At 37.5% G+C, this 27,262-nt stretch overlaps 1 protein-coding gene across 1 annotated transcript in view; it reads left to right on the top strand.

Moving 5' to 3' along the window:
* The window catches only part of zmiz1a (zinc finger, MIZ-type containing 1a), a 77,598-nt gene that overhangs the window by 43,446 nt on the left and 6,890 nt on the right, over positions 1-27,262 (top strand). The window contains exons 3-6 of the mRNA XM_073834624.1: positions 1,509-1,628; positions 10,071-10,184; positions 16,458-16,563; positions 25,642-25,698. Coding sequence (XP_073690725.1) covers positions 1,560-1,628; positions 10,071-10,184; positions 16,458-16,563; positions 25,642-25,698 — 346 coding nt within the window. The 5' untranslated portion in view covers positions 1,509-1,559. The remainder of the gene's footprint in view (positions 1-1,508; positions 1,629-10,070; positions 10,185-16,457; positions 16,564-25,641; positions 25,699-27,262) is intronic.

Genomic DNA, 27,262 nt, shown 5'->3' with positions numbered 1-27,262 from the left:
TATACGCAAACTTGAATTGAATTATTGTTATTATTATTATTATAAAATTGGGGAAAGAAATTATAGAAATCAATACTTTTCTTTAGCAAGGATACTTAATCAAAAGTGATGATATAGACATTTATAATGTTACAAAAGATTTCTATTTTCTATAATGCTGTTCTTCTGAACTTTCGATTCATCAAAGAAACCTGAAAAAATTCTACTCAGCTGTTTTCAACATAAATGTTTTTTTGGGTGCAGCAAATCAGAATATTACAATCATTTCTGATGATCATGTGACTGGAGTAATGATGCTAAAAAATCAGCTATGAAATCACACGAATAAGTAAAATGTTAAAATATATTCAAATAGAGAACAGTTATTTTAAATGGTAAAAATATTTCAAAATGTTACTGTTTTTGCTGTACTTTGGATCAAATAAATGCAGACTTTGTAAGCAGAAGAGACTAATAAAAAAAAAACATTAAAAATCTTCTGACTGGTAGTGTATATATAAATTAGTTATTTATTTATTTTTGCAGTGTTTCAATCTCTTACGCATTTGATGGAGATTTTAGGTTCAAATGAGAGCAAGTCATGCTTTTGTCTGACATTGAGGTTGTGATTTCAGCACACTTCCATTATGCAGGTACCAGGCCTATGTCGCCTCATCCATGACTTACATGCTTAAACATTTCATGCGGGCTTAAGAAAGCACTCTTAATACCTGTCCCGACATCACTTCCTGAAATGCACTGACTGCTTTAACATATATAGGGCACTATCTAACCCTCCTGAGAGGCAGAGATGCTCCCCGTCCTGTCACGCACACAGCTGAGGTATTTGAAGAGAGCTTTATCAGACCGCTGCAGTGGGTGGTGGGGGAATTTTGCCGTCTGCCTGTTCTTTTTTTTTCCACATGTGTGCCTTGGAATTTTAAGAGTGATGGCAGTGAAGTGGCCAGATGAGAGATGAAGTCCCGACACTCCCGTTCCTCACCAATTAATCCTTCCGCATGTCGGCGCAGTGAGTTACAGCGCTGGCCACGGGCCTCATGTTTATTTGCCAGCGAACGCAACTGTAAATCAGCCCGCGGCGGCTAAATTGATAACCTTGAATGTAAGGCCTGATACCTTTAACAGCATGTAATAGACACACTGATGGGGTTCAAGCATTTGCAGAGGTCTGATTGGAGTGTAATTGGTCACAGTTCGTCCTATCGGCACACACACACATACAAACACACACTTTCTCTGCTCCGTTCTTATTGAGTTGCGCTGTTTCTTTTTCACAGTTGTGCTTGTAAGAAACTGAGAAGTGTGTCAAAGTTACACTGAATCGACTTCGTCAACATGAAAGATGGATGGGACGGCTCCTCCTCACCCACTACTGAAATGTCATCTGAGCGTTCAGTGTCTTTCAGGGCCTCGTTGAGCGTGTGAGGAGATCACAGATTTGCGCTGAAGTGCTCTCCCGTTTTTCTCTCAGCCTGACACACTCCTCTCTTTGTCTGTCCATTTTTCAGAGAGAAGAACTTTAATGGCTTCCAGGTAGAGAGAAAGAGGCAGCAGTCAAGATGAACTCGATTCCTTCGATGGACAGGCACATACAGCAGACCAATGACAGGCTGCTGTGCATCAAACAGGTGAGGAGAAAAGATCCACAGTGACACCATGACCGTCTGTCTGTCTGTCTGTTCATTGTTCCAGGATCTCCCACTGTCTCTCTGATGGCGATCTGTAGTTTTCCATTAGCTTGGCGCATATCAGGTTGCCGAATACGGTTGGAGTCTGAACTCTGTTGTCCTCCTCGGCTGTTTTCCAAGCATCCCCTATCAGCCGACACTTGTTTTTGTGTACACAAACACAGGCACACTACTTAGCCAAATGCAGACCTGCCCACTAGTTTTAAATTGAGCAAACTGTAATACTGTTCAAAATCAGTTTTTTTAAATAATATTTTATAATGTATAATATTGCAAAGATTTATATTTGAAATAAGTTATGTTCTTTTGAACTTTCTATTCATGAAAGAATCCTGAAAAAGAATGATTAGGGGTTTTACAAAACTATTAAGCAGCACAAAAAAATCAGCTTTTGTCATCGAATTTCATGGATCTTAAAATATACTGCCGTTCAAAAGTTTGGGATCAGTACGATTTTTAATGTTCTTTAAAGCTTCTGCTCATCAAGACTGCATTTATTTAATCAAAACTACTGAAAAAACTGTAATATTGTGAAGTATTATTACAATTTAAAATAACCATTTTCTATTTTAATGTACTGTAAAATCTAAAGTGTTTCTGTGATGCAAAGCTGAATTTTCATTAGCCATTTTTTCCGATGTTACACAATCCTTCAGAGATCATTGTCAACTATTTATTATCAATGTTGGAAACTGTTGTGCTGCTTAATATTTTTTGGAACCTTTGATACTTTTTCAGGATTCTTTGACAAATAAAAAGTAAAAAAAAAAAAATGTATTCAAAATAGAAGTCTTTTTCTTAGTCTTTACTATCACTTTTTATCAATTTAACACATCCTTGCTGGATAAAAGTAAAAAAAAAAAACTTTACTGATCCCAGACTTTTGAACAGTAGTGTACAAAATATGTTTTTTTGGAAAAAAAAATCACAGGTTCTAGAAAAAAATACTAAGAAGCACAATTGTTTCCAACATTGATAATATTTTAGCATATTAGAATGATTTCTGAAGAATCATGTGACACTGAAGACTGGATGATACAAATGATACAGAAAATTCAGCTTTGATCAAAAGAATAAATAATATTGTAAAGTATATTAAAATAGAAAAACAATATTTTAAATTGTAATACTATTTCACAATATTACTTGTTTTTCTGTATTTTTGATCAAATAAATGCAGCCGTGATGAACAGAAGAGACTTCTTTCAAAAAGCAGGAAAAATCTTACTAATCCCAAACTTTTGAATGGGAGTGTATATTAAAATAATAATAATAAAATAAACTTTAAGTTATAATGATATTTCACCATATTACTGTTTTTACTGTATTTTTCAAAAACAAATAAATACAGCCTTGGCCTGCCTTTCAGTTAAACATATTTAATTGGAATATCCCAGTTTTAATGCAAGTAGAAAACTTTATGAAGTATGCTTAGGGAGTTGTTTAGTAAGATTTTATCAGGAATTTTTTTTTTATCATATGTTAATTAAAAAATCTTGTATAATTTTTACTGCTGTATTTTTGTGTTTGCTTTGTGTTTATTTAGTTTTTATGTAACTCTTTTACTATCCCAACTCAGTTGTAGCCATAAACATAGCCTTAGATGCTGACATGGCAATAAAATAAATGTCTATGACTACTGTAACTAAATGCAGCCTTGGTAACACTTCTTTCAGAAACATCTCTTATGTCTTACCAACCCCAAACTTAACTACAGATTAACCCCTAAATTAAGACTTTTTCAATTTTCATCTATTGATTTGTCCAAATAAGTCTCTTCTGAGGACAGATTTATCTTCAAAGTGCAGACATTGTCGTCGCCGATATTGCCTATTGCGCTACGGGCGTCCCGAGTTCGAATCCCAACTCAGATATCTTTCCCAATCCCGCCCCCCTCTTTCTTACCCACTTCGCTTCCTGTCTCATCTACACTGTCCTATCCTAATAAAGTGAAAAATGCTAAAAAATAAATTTAAATAAGTGCACAAATTACAGCTTTTGAACATAGTTTTGAACACCTACACCTATCAGTAAGTATCAGTGCATTGAAAGCAAAGATTTGGCTGATTTGAAAGCACTTCAGATTATAAAAGCACTTCAAATGTTTTCATGTTTTAATATATCTGAGAGGATTTTTGGAAGAAGAAGAAGAAGAAAAAAAAGGCATTTACAACTATAGCCAAACTTACATGCACAAGTAGGTATGACCCAAGGCTATGTCTTGTGATTCTAGACTTGGATAATTGCAGTGTGCTGTGTAGGTGTGACATTTTGCATTTCTCAACAGATTTATGGACATATTTGACATGCCAACTTGTATATTACAGACAGTTCAGCGTTTTTCATGTCCGCACAGATTTCCGCTAGGCTTTGTTGTCTCTGCATCAATTAGGCAAGTCTTAGCGCTAATAAGATCATGTCTACAGCATGTAAGAATCCATTGAATTTCTGAGCCTATTTAATTGGTTACAAATGACACTGTTATCTCTGTTTTGCATAGCAGATTGAGCCTGATTAAAACTAAAGACAAAACACAATCGATTGCTGCTTATTAATCATATTGATATGGCACATTTAGTGTGGCGAGAGTCGTCAGTTTAGCTGCCAGGACTTTTGTCCCAGTGAGCTCAATTTAAGCAGATACCGTATTTGTAGTTTAAAGTGTGCTTTATCATTTTATGTCCGCATATAGTCAGCATTAACAGTAGAATAGAACAGGTCTGTTTTTGCTACTGCACATTTAAAACTTCCATATGTAATATGTGAAAGTTTATATGGAAATGTCTAAATGTTCTCTTGTTTGTGACATCAATATGTCAAAAACCTGGTACTCTTTCAATCTAATAGGGGTGTTTCCTCTCCTCTCTGTCCCATTTCCCTCCTTTCATCATTCTGTCATCCTGTCACTCAATCATACGCCTGCCTGTCACACAATCTATTCTTCCCTCAACTTTACTCGGTTAGTTATAATGACAGTAGTGTGAAACATTATGTCCAATCTTATGACTAACACCCACATGAAGCCATGAGCATGTTGTGATTGTAATGTCGATCAAACGGACCATTTTCTCTCTTGACTTCTTTGACTTTTTCTATCCTCATACAACCAGAATCTCGCACTGCCATCTGACTTTCATTTACACAGCCCTTCCTACAGAATTCCTCTGTTTTCCCATCGCGGGCTTCCTCACCGGCAGTTAAAGCCCGCACGCTGAGCAGTCGGTAGCCAATAGCTGTCAATCACACAAAATGAGATCCTCTTCTGTCTGAGAGGAACAGACTGACATCACAATCAACTCAAGTCGAACTGGTGCATTGAACCAAATCGCACGCTCACCTAGATCGATTTTTCCTACAGTTTTGTTGTTAGTTTTAACTGTATATTAGACAATTTGATTTACTTTTACACTTTTATATACATAAAAAACTTGCATGCTCATAGGGATAGGGCTATTTCACCTAAAAATGATCATTAATTACTTTCATGTTGTTCCAAACCTGAAGACCTTCGTTCATCTTCAGAACACAAATTAAGATACTTTTGATGAAATCCGAAAGCTTACTAATGCTGCATAGACAGCAATGCAGCTACCACATTCAAGGCTTTAAGTAAAAGTACGGCATCTGAGCATGGTGGCCCCATTTTCTCCATTGTCTTTTCCCTGTTTGTTGATTCTGCTAACGAACTAAAACTAAAACTCTTATCAATCACAATGTTTACCTTTGAATGCATGATAAACGTTTGGATGATCAGAGCAATTCTCTTGGCTCATTCTCCATCAAGAACATGAGGAGGAATTTAATGATTAGAAATAATAAGTGAAACATGGCACAGCGACTCAGTTTAATTAGACAGTCTTTCTTTTCTTTTTTCTTCTTAAGAAGAAATTATCATTCACATGGAACGTGAATACAAATTTGCTAAGGAGTATTCGAATACTGGAGGAGGCAGTTATTCATGGTCCATGTCCCATGTAGGACTGATGAAATGAGCTCGTGCTCAGGGATCTCCTATGACAGATTAGCTGATGAGAGCAATTGCCCTTACGATTTCAAAAACCTGACCTTCTTTTTTGTCTTTTGTCGGAGTTAAGTATTGAATGCATTTGAGTAATTTGAAGATTCCTTTCCATAAAATGTCTTAATAGTTTTATTTTTTTTTAATTAAGTAATTAAAATTTAGCAAATTTAGAGTTGTGTTCTGTTCTTCTTATTATTCAATCAAGCTTCCTGCACCAGAAACAAGAATATAGTTGTTTATATACAATTTTATTTATATAAAATGGTCTTGAAATCCTATGTTTAAAAAAATACCTTGATATTTTCAGGTCTTTCATGTGTGTGTGAACCGTGTATGTGAATATAATATGTAAATATTCTAATGGTTGTGGCAATAAGTTCCTATGACTAGACTGGGAGGACACCACGAAAAGAGCAAGAAAATCTTATTTTCCAGTATGCTTATACAGTGACTTTAAAGGATAGTTCATCCAAAAATTTCAATTTATTACTCACACTTATGTTGTTCCAAACCCATAAGGCCTTCGTTCATCCTTGGAATGCAAGTTAAAATATTATTTATATAGACAGCAACGCAACTGAAATGTTTTAAGGTCCAGAAAGATTGTAAGAACATTGTTAAAATAGTCCATGTGACATCAGTAGTTCAATCGTAATATTATGAAGCTACGAGAATACTTTTTGTGTGCAAAGAAAACAAAAATACTGACTTTATTCAGCAATTTCTTCTCTTTTCTGTCAGTCTTTGATGCACATTCACATGGAATATTTTAACGGTGTCCTTACCAGTGATGGGAATAATGACGTAATAAATTAACTGCATTACTAACTTACTTTTTTCAGAAACAAGTAATTAAATAACTTTTTCCCCGTTACCCGCCATTACTGTTACTGACAATAAAATATGGCGCTACTATCATTTTCGTGTTGCATTCTTCTTCTGAGGTAAATTCTGGCTTATTCATCTCAGCACGCCTTCTTCCAGAAACGAAAAGTAGCCGAGATGAACTTTGAATGCTCACGTTTGTTTACGGAGGTGATGTGGGAATTTACCTACATGTCTGTGTCTCATGTGGATGTTAAAAAAGAAAAAAGAAAAAGCGGAGTCACTTGTGGACGTGAGGTCACTTTGGTATCATGCGGATTACTTTATCGGAGAATATTTGTTTTCAACGTGACTTACTTTGTTTAAAAGTAGACATTTCAATTCTTTCTATACATATGTTTCTCATGTTTGTGAGGCACATATTCGCAGAGATTCAGGTTGTTTTATTTGCGTGTCTGTGAAGAGAGGTGACTGAGACCGAGACAGCAGAGAGTTACATTACATAGTTTTTGTGTTATTATGACTGTACACAAATAGACCCTTTGCCGTTTCAAAATGACAGAGTATTTTCAGCTCTTTTCGCAGTTATCAAGAAAAAATAGACAGACCACACCTCTGCGGTCTTCGACCCCAAAGTGTTGCTGTGGGATGTTTTTCATGTCTACGGGTTGAAGTTTCCCCAGTAACCTGATATTTAGCCCCTGGAAGGTGTCTCTCACTTTGTTCCACAGCAACATTCACATGAACTATTTTTACGATGTCCTTACCAGTGATGGGAATAATGGCGTTATAAATAAACTGCGTTATTAACTTACTTTTACTTTTTTACTTTAAGTAACAAGTAATCAAACAAATGACTGTTTCCCTCATTATAACACCGTTACCGTTATTGACAATAAAATGTGGCGTTACTATAATTTTCATGTTGCATCAAGACTTTTTCTGAGGTAAATTCTGGCTTATTCCTCTCAGTGCGTCGTCTTCCAGAAATGAAAAAGAAGCTGAGATGAACTTGATGAATGAGTCGCTCGTGGTTACATTAAAGATTAGTTTAGACAGGAAAAACTGGAGCTTGCGTTGGTACCATTTGGATTACTTTATCAGAGAATATTTTTTTCTGACGTGACTGCCTTTATTTAAGATTCAGGTTGTTTACCGAGACGACAGAGAGCACACCCTGTTTATTTTATTTATTTAAAAAAAAAAACACATTTTATGGCTATAAAGGTAGACCCTTTGCTGTTTCAAAAAAAGAAAACAAGACAGACCGCACCGATGCAGTCTTCGACCCCAGAGGGTTTCATGCCTGTGTGTTGAAGTGACCCCAATAACCTGATATTTAGCCCCTGGAAGGTGTCTCTCACATTGTCCCACAGCAACATTAAAATACTGTAGATTATTATGCAATGTTTTATTAATTTACAATATTTAATACTGGGGGCATCCAAATTATTTGACATATTTGAACATTTTGTTTAAAAAGTAAAACAATAATTACTTTCCTGGTAATTAGTTACTTTTATAATGATGTAACTCAGTTACTATTTGTCAGAATTAACTATTAACTAAAACTAATTACCTTTATAAAGTAATATGCCCAGCACTGGTCCTTACTTCCTTTCTGGGCCTTAAACATAGTAGTTGCGGTGCTGTCTATGCAGGGTCAGAAAGCTTTTGGATTTCAGCAAAAACATCTTATGGGTTTGGAACAACATGAGGGTGAGTAATTAATGACAGAATTTTCATTTTTGGTTGAACTATCCCTTTAATACAGTGATATTGTAGTATAGATGATCAGAAGTGTTTATGTCCAGACCTGGTCAAGCAACATGACTTTAATGTCTCTGGAGTGACTGATCATAACACACAGAGCTGCCCTGAGGTGGAGAGGTCCTGTTTGGACACCGCTTGCTTAGCAGGGGAAAGGTGGAGTGCTGAGATTTGGCTGCTGTTGCGTTAACACCTGTGTTGCAATCCTGCCAAAAACCCTTCACTGCTGACACACGGCTCTGAGTGCCCACCATCACAACAGCGAGCCTTCCATCCCCTCCTCTCTTTTCTAATAATCGTGCGGTCGGAGCCAGACACCAGAATGTCCGCTTAAACAAAGAATTGCCTCCCTCAAAATGGAGTTTTTTTTCCACCAGCTTTTTGCGGTGAGAGGGGGAACATTTTCTACCCGCATATCCCTTATGCTGTGCAGGATTTACTCAGCGGGGTTCTGCGGCAGTAGACATTGGCTCTTTGTCAGATGAGCTCTTTGTCAACACACACACACCAAAGCCGCTCATTCAAATGGCGACCTCTGCCGCCCTCGGAAGACAATGCCGCTTCCTCGCTGCGAGCCGGGGAAGAGGAGGTGTCCGTCGGAGTATAATGGTCTTCAAAGTGCGCAGTCTCCTCCTCAGAGCGGCCAAACAGCGCCGGAGCATTAAACGTGCAAAGGCTCTGAAGAGGGTGTACAGATTGCTCGTTTGTTTAAATTTCTTGTCATGTCTTGTGCGCCACCGGTCGCTGGAGAGTTTGGGTGGGGGGAGGGCGGTCCTGAGGGGAGGATAAACAACCTCGGCGCTCAATAAATAAAAAAAATCGTAAGGGAAAAGAGAATAAGCCTCTTCTCATTCAATTCTGCCACAAAGCCCCCCCTCTTGTGCTCGCCTTATTGGCCGGCCCTGCTTGACTATTGCTTTCAGAGGTGCAGATCTATTACATCTTAGTGGACAAAAGATGATGAAGAGTCTGGATTAGGACGTACTGCGGTGTGCGAGGAGGCCTTGAAGCACACTGAGTTCTTTGTCAGGAGGGTGGATCTGTCCCAGAATGCACAGCTGCGTTCAGACCAGGAGGCCTTGGGTTACCGGCTGGGTTCTTGCAGGGCTGTGCAGATGCACAGAGTCAAAGGGCAGGAGGAGTTGGAGCACTTGGCTGGCTGAAAACGATATTAACTTTAAGCATAAAATACCAGCCCTTGTCAAATATTGGTTGTAAATGTGCCATATATGAGGAATATGGTATATGATTCAGAAAGGAGCAGAATCAGTTGTTTGCTTAGTTTTTTGGTTCACATGCTCTCAATTTTTTTTCACACAAAATAATTTTGACATGTCCCTCAGCATTAAAAAATAATGCAGTTTTAATATGAATTTATTAATAAGTGATCATATATTAAGTATATTAAATATATTACGTTTTATTTATAAATATGAAGCTCATATTTTAATAAAAAAATTTAAAGATAGTTTACTCAAAAATGAAAATTGTCATCATTTACTTGTCCTCATGTTGTTCCAAAGTATGATTTTCTTCTGTGGAACATAAAAGTTTTTAATTTTTGGTCACATTGACTTCCACTGTGCTGGTTTGGAATGACAAGAGGTTGAGTATTAAATCAATCAAGTATTATGGTTATGCTTTCAAAACCGTGTGATAATTTAATATTTGTCATTGTTTATTTTTTATTACTTCTTTAAACGTGCTCAAGTGTTGCTTGATTTTTCCTTCTAGATTTTAATGTAATATTTCTTCTTTTCGAATAGCACTTACAGAATCCAGCCAATTTCCAGACGGCGGCCACGGAGCTCCTGGACTGGTGCGGAGACCCACGAGCCTTCCAGCGGCCATTTGAGCAAAGCCTTATGGGATGCTTGACGGTAAGACAGCAGCTGCTCAAGTCTTGTCCTCATGTCAGGGGCCAGTGACGAAGGTTAAAGCAACAGTCACGCATCACATGTCCCTCTGCCCACCCACTGATCTCTGTGTCTTTTCTTCCCTCCTGTAACCTCTGCAAGAGACTGGTGTTCAAGGATTTTACTTTTTTTGATCGTAAAATACCTTCTCCTATCTCACCATGCAGAATCAGGTATAATTAAATCATTAGAAAGCATTTTTCACATTTAATTCTGTTTGGTGATACTACAGTAGATCACTTACCTCACATTCTCCATGACAGTCATTGATTGCCAGTGTTTAGCACCTTCAGTCTGATTCAGGTCTCCAGTCCAGGTGCTTTTCGTGGGTGTACAGACATTTCCCATTGATTTCCACTGGACTTATTTCAGCCCCACTCCCACTCTGTGATCTGAATTCCTCAGATATTGATTTACCGGGAGACTCTCGGAATATGTTTGTTCTAGCTAGACATGCATCAGGTAGCTTTGCTGAGATTTTTGTTTTTTTCTTAAAAAGCTTCCATCATATATCCTAGATCAGTGCTTCTCAACCAGGGGGCCACAATAAGCTTTAAAATAATTCAGTTTTTTTTTTTACTAAATTAAAATTACATTAAATTGACACCATATTATTATGTCATATATATTTTTTTATTTTTATTACAACAGAAGTACCAAAGATAATTTATAAGCGTATATACAAGGACCTCTGAATGTTATATTGACCAAAAGGGAGGCCCTGAAATCAAAAAGTTTGTGAAAAATTTTCTAAGGTGTCCTTGCTGTCTTGTAGTATAAATAGTGTAAGAAATGTGGTTACACTTTAAATACCCAGATGATGTTTTAACTCTAAATTAATCTTGAGCTAATTGTTAGAGCCTTTGGAAATAAATGACAACTTTTTGCCAACAATAATGTAATAATTCTTTAAATACTGCCCTTAACCCTTTAAAACCCATACTTAAACTTCCATTAAGTTATTGATTGAATCCCTATTATAGCCTTTTTTTTCTGTTTTTAATGCATGAATGTATATTGCCTGTCTGGAATAATTCAGATTTTTTTTATGTTTTTGATCTCTTATCCACTTTAGCAGCAAAAACTCTTTTCAGCTCTAAATCTGAAATATTAGATCATGCCATCTTCGCCATCAGAGGTATCAATTACGTTTTAAAAGAGAAAAGTTATTTTAAATTTTAATGGTGTTTCACAGTTTTACTTTAGAGACTTCTTTCAAAAACATTAGATCTTAATTATTTAACATAACACTGCATGTACACTACCAGTTATGTCACATCTTAGAATAGTCGCTAATAAAAAGTCAATAATTGTTGAGGGTTTTTGTGTGCATATGTACGTGTTTAGCGTCATTAAAGAGATAGCTTACCCAAAAATGAAAATTAATTACTCATCCTGATGTCGTTCCAAACCTTTAAGACCTTTAATAAGTGCAAGAGGGTAACGAAAACTGACACGTTCAAGGCCCAAAAAGGTAAAAAGGACATTGTTAAAATAGTCCATGTGACATCAGTGGTTCAACCTTAATTTTATGAAGCTACGAAAATACTTTTTGTGAGCAAAGAAAACAAAAATAACTTTATTCAGCAATTTCTTCTCTTCCTTTGACGCACACTTGAACTATTCAGGGTTCGTACAAGGTGCTTAATGAGCTTGAATTACTTGAATTTGAGTTTTTGAAATTTAAGGCCTGGAAAACCCTTGAAAACCACAATATTCCTGAACTACTTGAAAAGTGCTTGAATTATTGAAAGAATAAAATCGAATGATTTGTGATACGCGATTTGAAGTCCGGATATAAGTCAAATAATTTGAGATCCACAATCTAAAATTTAAATCCTAATCTGAAATTATGGTTTGCAAATCATTATTCAGATCGAGACCTCAGAGCGTCATTTGATTTAGATCGGAACTTCATAGCGGGTTCACAAATCTTTCGCTTTAGATCGGCACATCGGAGTGGATCGCGAATCTTTTGATTTAGCTCGGGACTTTAGGTGTGGGTTTGTCAATCATTAGTTTCAGATCAGGATTTGGAAGCGATTTCGCTAACCTTTTTCCTTTTGCCAATTTTATCAGTATATTTTTGTTTATCTATTTCTCTTTTTTAGAATTTGAGATATTGTTTAGTAAGTGATATCTCTGATTGAAGTCCTTGAAAATCAAAAAGTAGTGCTTGAAAAGTTCTTGAAAGTCCTGGAATTTATTTTTTTACAGAACCCTGACTATTTTGACGATGTCCTTACTACCTTTCTAGGCCTTGAACATGGTATTTGCATTGCTGTCTATACAGGGTCAGAAAGCTTTTAGATTTCATCAGAAATACCTTAATTTGTGTTCTGAAGATGTGTAAAGGACTTACAGGTTTGAAATGACATGAGGGTGAGTAATCAATGACAGAATTTTTATTTTTTAGGTGAACTGTCCCTTTAACCAATCAGCATTTTCGTATTGTAACTTTTTGATTAGTCACATAGCATTAGCTCAAAACAACCTGACTGCATGACAAAGGAGTTTCTGCACTAGCCGAGATGCTGCCTTTGAGATGAATGGGAATGTTAGCGGACAGCTTTCTCCAGGTATTCCAGTCCACCTTGCTGCTGCTGCACGGCTCTGACAGCCTGAGTTTGGTTCAGCCTCTCTCTCTGGAGTTTGTCATGTGTGTACATGACAGTGTGTCCCCAGACACCGTCTTCACACCACACGCATTCACTCCGAAAGGATGCGCAGTATGTTTGTGCTCTGTATATTGTAATTAATTTGTCTGATGCATTGCGGGTCCCTCAGAGAGCAGCGGAGAGGTTCCTCTCCCCAGGTGAGGGTGTAGCGGTGAGGATGGTGGAGAGATGAAAGAACTGGGGAGATAAGAATGTTGGCTGACAGATGTGGACATGTCTTACACATTTCCCCTCAGGCAGCAGGTAGCTCTCTGCTGTCCGCAGACCTACATATGGAGCTGTTCTTCCATTGTCTCCCAGCTGCACAATATCAGCACTCAGCCAAATGATAAATGACATCTCCAAACTGTCAGTAGCTTTAGCGATGACAACTTTCTCTGCTGTTCCACTGTCTTTTCTTGTCAACCCTGCATATCTGCAGTGCTATGGGCCTCGCTCTGCAAAGAAATAAATGGCTATTTTTTTCTTGTGTATTATATTGTGCGTCACTGTTTGCGTGCCCTCGGCCTCGACCCTTCAGCAAAACTGTAACCGAGGAGATTTGCGTTGCTCAGTGATTCTGATTTATTTATTTTTTATTTTTTTCTGTTGAATCACTTAATATTTCAGGCCTGCATTCTGAGAAGAGAGATTATGTGGAAAAGGCTTATAAGAGGATGCATTTCTAAACGCCAGTGGAATCTATACCAGCCCTCATGGCAGCAAGCCTGGCTGCTGCGTTTGGCAAGAGCAGCTGCAGAAGGGAAATTAAAGTTTGGCAAGAGCACAGAGCCGCTGCCTGTCCAAAAAACTGGAAGACAAAAACTGGGCTGGATTTTCAGTTTCATAGATGCTATTCTAGAATCCCGTTAAGCCATTATTTGACCATTAAATCATGAATAGAAATCTGTCAGCGCAGGTTTGATTTGTCGTTTTTGTTGCACCGGCTTGGTAGCAGATGTATGACAATTTATGATTAAGAAGAGTCACGTTTGCACCCCATGTGGAACATAAATTGCACGTCAAGCGCTGGGTGTTAAGAATTGAGAAGGTTAGTAAGTGGATAAATGCAGCGCACAGCTGCAGCAGTGTGATACATGAGTCATTAAAGATCATGTGCAGCCTCGTTCAGATTTTACAGCAGATATTACAAAAGGTTGAATGCCTCTCGTTTTATATTGGTTGTGTCTTTTTTGATGGATAGAATAATGGAGAGTGAAAGGGGAGACAAAATGAATTCTTTTAAATTGAATGATATTCAGAGCAATGTTTAAACCCATACCTTTAAAATGAAAAACAGGCGCCCTAACCTGTGTAAAGGTTTTTTTTTTTTTTTGTCTAAAGTATTTGGGTGTTTCTGCTGTATCATTTTAATGGAATAGGGTACCAAATTTCTGTCTTTCTTTGTGACGTTCTAATCCCATATAACTTTTTTTTTTCCTTTAGTGGAATATGAAATAAGATGTTTGGCTGAATTTAACGCTGGTATTTTTTTATATAATGAAAGTGACTGATGACCAAGGGCTGTGAAGCTCCAAAAAAGACAAATAATGACATACATGAACAAAAATGGGATTGAATAATGGTTTAAAAAGGGGCTGAATAATGATTTAAAGGGAAATTATCCTATGAGAATTATCCTATGATTTACTCACCCTCAAGCCATCCTAAGTATATGCGACATTCTTTGTTCAAATGAAAATATAATCAGAGTTATAAAAAAAACTCTTCCAAGACTTAGAATGTTGATATTTAATAGTCCAATAGAAGTCCAATAAAGTGCATCCATTCATCATAAAAAGTACTTCACATGGCTCCAGGGGGTTAATAAACATGCCTTCAGAAGTGAATTGATGTGTTTATGCATGAAAAATACCCATATATAAACCTTATAAATGATCAAATCTAGCATCTGCTAACTGTTGTAGGCATTTTCACGAGACTTTTAGTGGATGACGTAGGATGTAGGTGTAGCGTAAGTTCTGGTGAAAATAGTCTTGCGTGAACCAAGTTTTGTTTACAGGAGCAAAGTAAGTAGAGTTTCCTTTGTTTAGCAAAGGAAAAAACCAGTCTCCTCTTGGCTTATATCGAAATCCTCTGACATTTTTCTTTACAAATCCTCGTTTTGTACTTGTTTTGTTCTCTCCTAAGTTCATTAATTCTCACTGAAGCATGTGCTATGCCTACATCTTACGTCATCCGCTGAAATGCCACTCTCTCACAAACATGCAGATGACAGTTAGCAGAAGCTAAAGATTGTGGTCTATAAAGTTTTAAATATGGATATTTTTCGGACAAAAATGCATCAATTTGCTTCAGGAGGCCTTTATTAACCCCCTGGAGGGGTGTAGAGAACTTTTTATGATTGATGGATGCACTTTATTTTGCTTCAAAATCTCAACACCCATTCAGCGCCATTATAAAGCTTAGAGGAGCCAGGAGATTTCTTAATATAACTTTGATTGTATTCATCTAAAAGAAGAAAGTCATATACACCTAGGATGGCTTGAGGGTGAATAAATCATGGGGTAATTTTCATTTTTGGATGAACTATTCCTTTAAGTTTTGAACTGTTCCTGACACAAAGTTATTGCATTACTTAACTTGGAATATAACCACAGTGGATTACTGTTATGGCACTTTTTAGCAAACTTTTTGAAGTATGATAGCAACTTGGTCACCATTGACTTTTATTGTATGGAACAGAGCAGCTTGAACATTCTGGCTAGCTTCTCTTTTTGTATTCTACGATACAGAGTAAGTCTTGCCGGTTTGGAACAATAAGAAAGGGTGATCAAATGACATTTTTGGGTGAACAGTCACTTTATAAGATTCCACAGGTAAAGCCACGGTTATGTATTGTGTGTGGTAGCATTGTCACCAACCGTGTCTGTCTTACATGTGGCTTTAGGGGTTTATTTACACGCTTTTGAATTGTTCCGCGATAGATCACAAGATGCTTTGAAAGAAGCTGGAGTTGCGAGTTCAAGGGGCCAAGTGCGGGCTGTGGTCTCTGCGGATCAGGGTATTCAGAGAACAAACACAGACGTCTGCACACAAGTCACACAGATCTCTGGGGAAAGCTCATCAATCGTGCCCTGCAAATATCAACACAGTCTTAACACTATTCTGCATCAGTGGAGGTGGCTGTTTTATCTTTGAATACATTATTCATGCACATATATAAATATTTGATATAATTGCGCTAAAAAAGGGAAATTGCTCTTTTATGAGTAGTTTTTGGAGAGATATTTGGTGTACAAGGAAGAGGAGGGGGCGGTAGCCGGGTGATGCGAGTATACCGCTGGTTCTCGCCTCTCTCATGGGAGCCTGGGGTAGAATTTCAAGGAAGCTTAATTGCACATAGCTCATGTAGACTATTGAAAAATTCAATAGCCTTAATGCTAAAGAGTGTGTTTAGAACATTTCAGCTTGATTTTTCTTCAGTCTTTTAGCGGAGAACTCTGTTTGCACCTCTCTTGTGAATGCAAATAATGGACACACACACATACAGATGAACCGCATGAGTCGTTTTAACCACAAAGACCCGTTTTAACCCTCACACGGTCTCTTTCCGCAGGTTGTAAGTCGCGTGGCAGCGCAGCAGGGTTTCGACTTGGACCTCGGCTATCGGCTCCTAGCTGTGTGTGCGGCGAACCGCGACAAGTTCACCCCTAAGTCGGCAGGTGAGCACCGCTTCTCTCATTGCGATGTTTCTTCTCACTCATCATTGCTACAGACGCTCTACCTGTAATGAATCCACATTTCTCATTTAGCGATGTGACAGGAAATCTTTTAATTGCGGCATTATGCAATCGCAGCGCACGGCCATGCATTAGCATCCTTTCACTTTCCTTTGTCCGACACTCACTCATCTCCTCAAGACGTCATGAGGCGATTTAACTTCCCGAGGTTGTCTTTTCCTGACGATTTTACACACAGAGCTCTCTGCATGCCAGAAACACCCCCGAATAATTCATTGATAAGCCGCCAGAGTTCACTTTCCAACAATCATCCATCAGCAGAGCAGCATCGCTTTGTAATCAGCTCTGTTTGAAATCCTGACCTTCTCAGCCAAAGCTGAGTGTCCTGTTCTTGTACATTTGTCAAAGTGAATTGCGGACGGGCATCAGCCAAACAGAGATAGATGGCCGGCAAACGTCGGGGTTGAGGTGTGTGAGTGTACTTCATTTGAGAAAGGCCTGACACGGCTCGCTGTTGAGAATGAAGATAAACTGTCCATTTGAACCGTGGTTACTGTGGGACACCTTGGGCCTTCCAGAAACATTGTTTTCTTCATATTCCAATTTTTTTATATTGCTGCAAAAATATTTTTCTTAATGAATACTTTTGTATTATTCATACTGGAAAGCAGTGGTATTTTAGTATTATTTATATATAGTATAGTTTATATTTCAGTTTTAGTATGTGTTGTGTTTTTTGTTTTTGTTTTTTCATTAGTTTCTGGATTTATTTCTAATTTATTTTTATTTTCAATTCAGTTTTAGTTATGTCAGTACTTAAACTTATATACAGCTTTTTATACACAAAGACAGTTATACACACGTTTAATGTTTATTTTATTTATTTTTTATTTTTAGTTAACAAAACAATAACATTATTTTAATTTGCATTTATTAGTAGTATTTATTTTATTGTATTTTTATATATTTATTGTTCATTTATATATTTCTTTTACTTTTTAATTTACTTACTCCCAGTAATTAAACTTGTTTTTTTTTTCACTCAAAAACAAGACAAAAATACTGATTAATAAATGTATTTTTGCAGTAAACAACTGTGATAGTGGCAGTATTTTATTTTATTTTTTCAGTTAACAAAACAAGGATTATTACTAATTAACAGTAACATTATTTAAAATTTAAGTATTTATTTTATTGTAATTTTAAATATTTATTGCTTATTTATATTCTCTTTTTTATTACTTACTCCCAGTCGGACATTTTTACTCAAAAATGAGACAAAAATACTGATTAATAAATGTATTTTTGCAGTAAACAGCTGTGATAGTGGCAGTATGCTGTTAGTAACACTCACACAGCTTCTTGTTTGATGGCTGAAATATTTCTCAGTTTCAGTGATATCTCTAGTATTTCAAATCAAGCAGAGTTTATACCAGTGGTTGCATTCATAGCAGCGGGTGATAAAGAAATGGCTGGAAGCAGATATGACTCAGACTTCCTCTCTCTCAGTGCATCATGGGGGCATCCATCTTACCTCTATCATAAGGGCGTCTGCCGCCCCAGACACGCAGACGACAGTGGCAGAGCTCAGTCTCATAAAACCATCCTCCGTCCCTCTCATTTTCTGTCCTCCTTGATGCCACACACTCTTTCTCTCTCTTTATCTGTCTACATCCATCACGCAAACACACACAGAAAGAGCAAAAGGAAAAAAAGAGAGAGAAGAGATATGCACGTCAGGTCAGGGATGTGTGGAGAAAGTGCAGCCCCAGCAAAAAGCCAGTGACAGGCAGGATGGCGACAGAGGGGCGGCCACCCGACACCACACACCGGAGTTCAGTGTGTCTGGCGCACTCAGAGCCTGAGAGAAGCGAGACACTCCCACATTACACGATCAATGCGCAATCAGGCGGCCGTGGAGAGGCAGTCACTGGCTGCAGGATGAATTCGTCATGTTTTGCTGTCTCTGTGATATACAATGCAGCTGACACTTGGCTGTGAGGATGGCCAAAAGTCATTCACCTCCACTTAGAATTACACTTTTATTTGCCTCTCGTAAAAGAATGTTAAGTACCTGTAATGGAGAAACGCCAGATGTCTTGTAAGATATAGTCAAGTAATTCATATATTTGTGCTTTGAGCTCTTGTTAATGGTATGTTTGAACAGTTATAGTGCTGTAAAATGGTCAGTTGGATTCCTTTTTTTAATATGTGAAATCTCACAGTAGATGCTTGAAGCGTGTATTTTTCAGGGACAAAGTTGATGAACATTTATTTTCACAAAACAAATCATAATCTATGTATTTGTCTTGTTTTTCAATTTATTTATTTATTTTTCATTAGGTATTAATATTAATTTTGTAAATAATGTATAAATAATAAATTATATTTAAAATAATTAAATGAATATAAAACATTTCTACATTATAAACTCGACACAGGAAAAATAGAAAATGTGAAAAATGTTATTTAAGAATTTTATTATTAATTTTATTAATGCTATAAATAATAACTAAAAAAACATAAATAGATTTAAGTTTAAAATGTATATAGTACATTAATACTGTATTGAATGTGTTTTTAATTTTAATTCAATATATGACTAATAATAATAATAATAATAAAAACAATAACAATATACTATTATATAAATACTTATTTATTTACTGTATTATTATTATTATTAATACTATATATTTTTATGTACTTATGTACTACTAATTATTATTATAGAAAAGAAGCTTCTTCATTTTTAATTTTATTTTGTGTTATTATTATTTTTTAATGTGGGAGAAAAATCAAACATACTGACTCATTTAGTATTAATATTAATTTAGTAAATATCATGTATAAATAATAAATAAATGATATATATAATTTATGTCAAACTCGACATAGGAAAAAATAGAAAAAGTGAAAAGTTATTTAGGATTATTATTATTATTATTATTAATGCTATAATTAATACTACATTTCTAATTATAATTCAGTTTAAAATGTATATATTAATTTAGACTATTTAAAAACTGGAAAATAGAAAATAAGAAAAAAATAAAATGTAAAGCATTAATGCTATATATTTTATGTACTTATTTTATTAATGCTATAAATAATTAATACATTTCTAATTATACTTAAATTTAAAATCTATATAGTACATTAATTTATACTGTATAAAAACAGGTTCAATATGTAAGACATAATAATAATAAAACTATATATTTTATGTTAAGTTTAAAATGTATGCATTAATTTATACTGTATAAAAAACAGGACTAATAATAATATACTATTATATTTTTTGCTGTATTATTGTTATCATTATTATAGAAAAATAGCTTGATCATTTTTATTTAAATTATTTATTTAAATGTTTTATTTAAAAAAAAAAGATTGTTTATATTGGAAAATAATTCAAACAGTGACTGCAAAAGTGATTTTTACAGTGCATTGACAAAAGAAAGATATAATCAGTGATGGAGGCGTGTTGTGCATTATCACCAGCTGATCTTCAGGAGTGTGTCAGAGATGTGTTGTATGTGTCTAGATGAAGTCTAGTCTGTCAGTGCGTGCTGGTTTGTGAGTGCTGACCTCCCTGTCAGCGGGATTATCCGGCAGTATTAATCTGTGATTATGGGAATTATCTGTCCACGGTGTGTTTGCATCTGTTTGTGTGTGTGTGTGTGTGTGTGTGTGCTCTTATTGAGTCTGATCGTCTCTGCTTACATGCTACTGACAGACTTTTTAACCAGGCTTTGTTCGGCACCCCACTGCCAGTGCAATAGGATAATTATTTAGTCTAAAATCTCCCCATTAGAGCACAGTTGTGTCTGTACCAAGAATCGCTAAATACCTCGTCTGAGATGCTTTTATGCTGCATATGTTAATTATACGCAGCAGCACAATTGCTTTTGACAGTATTACAACAATATCCTGTCAGTCACAACAGTCTCCTCACTTAGATCAAAATCGAGTTCTTCCCTCTTTATGTGTCACGCTGATATTTAATCGAGAGCAGGTTAGTTGAGAGATTGACAGCTAATGTGTTCGTCTATTAGGACATGTTTCTCACTCGCATGGAAAGCCTGCTATTATTTAAACATTTTCCTAAAAAAAAGCTCAACTTCCCAAATCAGGTTTGTGCCTGCATACAGGAGCAGAGATAGAGTGCCATTGTTCAGAGTGAGATGTTGCGACAAGATAATTGCAAGGTGTGTCTCAATTCAAGCGTTTTTAAAGTCTGTTATTGAGCAGATTTGGCACGAAGCGCAGAAGACATTAAGTACAGGAATTTTAACAATGCTTTGTTTTTCCCTTTAAAATCTTTATCCAGTGTTTATAAGAATTCCATAGTTGCGTCATGTTTTTACACACTAACAGTTTTTGTGTTGCTTATTGATTGTTATAATTGATAAACAGTTAATAATGATTAATATTTTCAGTCGTACAACAGTTATTTGTTCAGTTTTGTGACTTAAACAACCCTTATTGAATGATGGTGCCCACACTTAATTGCATTTTAGTGAGAGGTCTTTCACCATATTCATGTTTTTGGCACTGTTTGTAGATATTTTTTTTTTTAATTTAGAGATCAAATTGTTTGACGCAGTTGCATGTCAAAGTAAAGTTGACCCACGGCTGTTCTCTGAGCAGCAGATTGGCTAAAGTACGAGGTTGGCCAATGGCCACACTGTGGGGTGAAATGGATCTCTCAACGCAACGGTGAGGAATGTTCCTGCTCTACATAGGAAGTCTGTCAGCAGCTTGTAAATCAGCCCAGCTGGAAGGCACGTCAGGAGAGCAACCAATCCGCCATGTCGAGGGTGACGGATCGCTTTCCAGCACCCAGCCGTAATTCACATGTCATGTACACACATGGTTTACAGAGAAGACACGAGTGCAAATACACAAGAAACTCAAGCCTGGGGACCTCCCCGTTGGTTTGATATACCGCAAACCCTGCCTACCTCTATCTGCATACAGTTCTCACTTCATACATTTACATCACACTTTGCAACTTCAAAGTGGAGATCATTAGTGGGTCACGAGCACCTTTATATGAACGTTTGTATCCAGGGGCTGGAATTAATAAATATTGATTTTGTTGATTAGCTAGTTTTTTGTTAGTTGGAGGGTGACATTAATTGTAACAAACTACTAGAAAAAATTACATAAAATGTAAAGTTCAGGCCCTGTTTACACTAGTGTTTTCGTTTTAAAACGCCATTTTACAACAGAAACGATCCTTGTCTACACTGGCGTTTTCACTCTGTTTTAGAAACGATCTCTGTCTACACTACACAACTGAAAATGCATGTCACATGACCATTTATGCAGGTACAGCCATAGGTAGATGCCCTATTATTTATATTGCAGACGCGTCTATGTGCTTAGAGTGGTCGAATGTATACATATCCATGGATACAACAATGAGCATGATGTTATTGTTTACACACTAGTGTAAACGTAACCTTAGTTTTGAAATGAGGAGGCAAAGTCGTCCAAGTTCAATTCTATTTTATATTTTTACATTAACAATGTTCAGCTATTCGTTTTAATAGTTAACTTTTAACTATTTTTGGAATTTTTCGGATCATCAGTCATCAGAACTTGGTAAATACTGTTCACAGACAAGGAGATTTACTTTAAATTTCACCAAACTGATTACTCACTAAAACTCCCACAGATCATGTTTTCATGCCATTTTAAGTCTTATTTTGACCTAAAGGCACAATATGCTCAAAGGCTCAAAAGCTGCAGAGCTTTTATTATGCCACAGTCAACCGTCATGCATATGTGGGATAAAGCAGTATTGTTTTATCATACTAGATGCATTTAAGCGAGTTGAACTTTTTGTTATAATGCTACTCTGTGCGTTCGTCACTAGTCTAATGAAATGCATAATATATTAAAGTGTCTTTGGGGTTTCCATGTTTTCTACAAAATAAAACCAGGAAATTGAGGGTGTATTATGTCATTGGCAAGCGACGCAATGACACGTTCTGTTACACTAGTTAAAATTGCTTATTTCTCTGGATTTAAACATTCTTTATAACATTTGAGATAATGTACACAAGTCAGCAAAATGTATAACACTGTTCTAGTGTTTTTTGGATATCAAAGAATAAATAATCCAAAAAATCTTACATATTGTGCCTTTAAATTTCACCAAACTCACTAAAAGCTCCCACAGATTATGTTATGTCATTTTAAAGAAATTTTAAGAGTTGTTTACTTAAAGGAGCTATATGCAATTTGCTGAAATTTAGACTCGCGACTGACACCTGTGGCCAAAAAACGGAACTGCTCTTCCTTTCTGCTCGCTCTCGCAGCGCACGCTCGTACGTGCAAACTTCACAAGTCATCCGCTGCAAAGAAGTCAACATTATGTTTACAGAGGTAAGAACAGTCAAATACATATATTGTTTGAGAAACTACGTTTGTTTGCAATAATAGGCTAATTGCTGACTAGCGGTGGTGGCAGAGTGATCTGAAACGTTTAACATGAACGCGCTTGACATCCGCAGACAGCGCGCGAAAAATCCGACCCGACAGAAAATAGGAAAAATAGGATACAGGCTTATAGGTGCACCCACTGTGAGCTGACAAGGTGTCAGTATGCTCATCAGGAGATGTTTGAGTCATAAATGGTCAAATAAAAATGCTATTGTTACGTTTATTTTGGGGAAAAGTTGCATATAGCCCCTTTAAATTTTTTTTAGTTATTTTTCCCATTAGTCTCAGCCTCAGACGTCACGCCCACGGGCTGTTGAACATCTGATGCATATCGCACTCAAATTGAAAACACTTCAAGAGTTTCGAAGTCGCTATCCGATTGGTTAAATTATACAGGATTTGTGTGTGTCGGTTTCTTGAACGTTACTCCTGGAAATAAAGATGCCGTGTTGCCAAACCCCCTCATGAAAGAAGGATCTAAACATGATCCAAAGACACCCCTAAACATGACGCGGCACAAAATGAAACGTGATTGGTTGCTTTACCTGCCAGTCATATGGCCTCTTGGGCAGGCGTTGATCATTCAAAGTGCCCAAGGTTCCTAGACCTTCTGCCGTTAATCTGAAGGTCTGGCTATGCAAGGCTATCTTTCCATTGATGTCATAATATAGTTCCTTCAGACTGATTCGCGAAAACGGAATGTGCATGAACACAACAGGCGGGTTATATTAAACCAGTCACAGCCAAACATAACCAGTCACATCCAATCGTATCGTGATGGAGGCATTGCCTACTTTCATGTGACTTTCCCTCATTCATTCTCAATTACCCCCACCAAACCCACCGCACGCTTTAAGGGGTCTGTTAAAACTCAGTGGGCTCAGGGAAGGTGAGAGAAACGTGGAATCCCACTGTAACTTTACCTGCTGGTTTGCAAGGTTTCTTGAAAAAAAACAAGTGATTTATGCACTTCTTAATGTTGTATTTTATATTATCAACATTGTTTTATTTTTGTACTACTAATTTTTTATTATCCAATATTTTAAGGAGGCACTGCCTTCCTTGCCCTCTATCATTGTCAAGTGAGACAAAAAGTTAATTTTGGACTCTGCTTAAATCAGTTTTTCAAGCTATTCTGCTCTTTTCATCTGATGTAATCATTCAGCAACAGTTCAGTTACTTTTAGATGCTCCAGAATTGCTAGACGTCTTGTTCTTACAGAAACAAGCTGATTTTTTTCATTGTAGCTTATAATCTGCCACATTAATGCTGCATTGTGCTTGACTTTTTATATTAAAAACATGAAGTTATTTATAAGATTGCTCATTTGTAAAGTACTGAAGTTGAGAGCTGCAGAGAATGACTGGAGTGATGTGTTTGTGTTGGTGGAGGGTTATGACTCACTGCTTTGCAGTAAAAGTTAAAGGAAGCTCAAGTTCCTGTTTGAGCCAGCTTTGGCTCTTCACCTCCTTTTTCATGTAGCCCGTAGCCTTGACATCTCTCATTTTCTCTGAGTTATTTCATCCCGCTCGTAGCTTGATATTAAAGGTATCTGTCACACGCGGCGCTTCAATGCCGGCCAGGGAGACGGCGTGCGCTCTGAGGTCTTGATGCTCCGTGCTACATAGTAAGTCTTTGTGGCTTCAGTACATTGGCGCTTTTAATGAATCATTGCTAATTTGATGTCAGTTGAAATTATTACAGTGCTCTTTTTTGCAGCGTCAAGAAAAATCCTGCTGTTGATACAGCGTTTTTACGAGCAGATTAGGCGACGCTAATTCAAGGACTGAAGAACAGCTATGTATTAATTCATTAATGGACGCACGCTATTGACAGCCCGGGGAAGTGCTGGATCTCTTTCTGATATTCAACACTTTTAGATGTGTGTAATTAACAGTGTTAGCAAGTGTCAAGTTAGGCACTTAGCGTTAAAAGCTAACACAGTTTCCATTAATTTCACCCTCGCACGACACTCAGGAGGGCCGCCCACCAGCCCCGGGCTTAATTAGCGTACGCGGTCTGATTGATTTATACATCAGTGTCATGTGATTAGCTCACCAATGAACGGGAATCACTCGCTTTGATAGCAGTAATCGCAGGGCTGCGAACGCAGCTTTAACCCAATTGATCCGAGCATGTTGTTTGTTCTCAGTCTTCCTCCGGATGATTTGGTCACGGGCCAAGATACAGCCCGTCTGCCGCGATAGGCCCCGCCCCAAGTTTGAAATGTGAGCCGCCCATGCTTCCCCCCCTTCCGCCCTCTGGCAAAGTGGCCGTCGCATTGCATGGATGTGTGTGTGAGTGTGAGTGTGCATGAGTGTGTGTGTGAGTGAATGTGTGGCTTCCATCAGTTTCTAATGAATGAGCATTTTAGGCATGTGGACAACACCATACATCTGAGGTGAGAGGACATTTGCTGCTTTTTCTTCCTCTGTCTCTCTTCTCTTTCCCTGCCCCCACGTCCCTCTCTTTCTCTCTCTTTCTCTCTCTCTTGCTTCTTTTTTTTTAACCCTTTTGAAACACAACGGTGCTTCCTGTTCATTTTGTGGTTTTGCACTGCAGACATTTACAGGCTTGTCATTCTGTATGTGTGTGTGTCTGAAGTTTTCGAAGAGCTTAACCTGATTCCCCGTGGGCTACGTCTTGGAGCAGAGGAGCCAGGTATAGCAGGAGCCCATTAGCACAGAACTCCATCTGTGATTGGCTTTGCACTGGAAACCCAGAGACCGCCACTGAATAATTGATGTGCATTGTGCAGTCGCTGGACAGGCGAAGAGAGGGAAAACAGAGAGAGAGCCCCAGACAATCAGACCGAGATAGACAGAAAAGCTTGTAGATTTCTCACAGGTTCATCTTTGCCTGCTGGTAAAATCCCATTTTCTCTGTGCAATGAGAAGACTGCGATGAGAGCCAGATCTCGAGCGTTGGTAAGTCACGTGACGGTCGGAGTGCATGCGGGCAGGTGTATGCGTCCTGCACATGATTGAGTCGTAACAACTGACTGCGTTTGACCTAGTTCCCTCTCTTCCACACAAACGCTCACACGTAGAGGGTCAGAGTGGGCTTGATTATCTCCAGGAGGAGAGCTGACCTACTTGAGGCGCAGTGTTTTTGTCAGTCCTTTAGCGGGTTGATGTGAGCCTGGCGACAGTGTGGCTCCAGACGGTTACGCGGAGAGTCTCTTCCTCTGTGCCGGCTACTGTTGGCGGCGTGTGTGTGTGTGTTCGTTCTTTACGGGGTTGTAAATCATTGGATGGTGGAGAGGTTTTTTTGCATTGCATTCAAGGTTCTGTTCGATGGGCCGATTTGTGAGGGAATGAATGTGGGAAATTCTGTGATGTGTGATGGCTCTGCCCCTGCTGTTTGTATATTTAGAAAGCCGGCTTCATCTCTTGCCTTTCTACAGCAGTCTAGGCACGATCCCTAGATATTTATAGTAAGTAGTTGTTTCTTGTAACTGCTACAGGGCGGCAGTTAAAGCGTCGTAAGGATAATATACTGCTCGAGCAAAGTCTACAGGTTCCTGTGAAGTTTTGTTAAAGCTCTCGGCCTCCGAGTACATGCTGATGGGGAAATAAACAGCAGTTTGCTGTAATGAGGATCCTGCTGTTCATGTGTGAAACTTCCTCCTCAGTGGTGAGGAGCTTTTAATAGCTCGGTGCTCTTTACCCATGTGTCGTTTGTGTTTGCTGGATTTACTTTAAATAAACATGCTAATGTTATGCTAACATATTGGTGTAGTGATGTTTTACACTCGTTTTCTTAAGCTGTCTAAAACTACGCTAGTTTCTCTTGAGGTTAAGACAGTAAGACACCTTTTTTTGTGTGTTTTTTAAAGTTGTATTAGGATATTGGAATGAATTATAGGTGTCAGTTATCCTATGTATAAAATGAACAATTAATTTACAGTAAGTTGCTTAGGTTGCAATAGATAAATCGCAGAGAACATGCAGGTTTTACAGCTTTAGGACTGTAGCTGTTGTTTAACTGCAAAAAGTAGACTAGCAAATGCATTTCATGAATTTTCCACAGACCCTGATAAAGTAACATTGCCCCAGTGCAAACACTTACTGTTTCCCTTAGTTACAAAGTGGATGCAAGGTAAACATATAAAGAAGAGGCGGTGTTAACAAACGAAACAAACCATAAACTGTCTGAAGTTTTTGATAGGATAGTTTGGATTCTGATTAGATGAGTGGTGGTCGAAAACAGTAGTGTTTATCTG

Source organism: Garra rufa, chromosome 2 (assembly GCF_049309525.1).
Source record: "Garra rufa chromosome 2, GarRuf1.0, whole genome shotgun sequence".
Classification (NCBI taxonomy): Eukaryota; Metazoa; Chordata; class Actinopteri; order Cypriniformes; family Cyprinidae; genus Garra; species Garra rufa.
The sequence above is the reverse complement of the archived record's forward strand: the minus strand, read 5'-3'. Positions and strand labels throughout refer to the sequence as shown.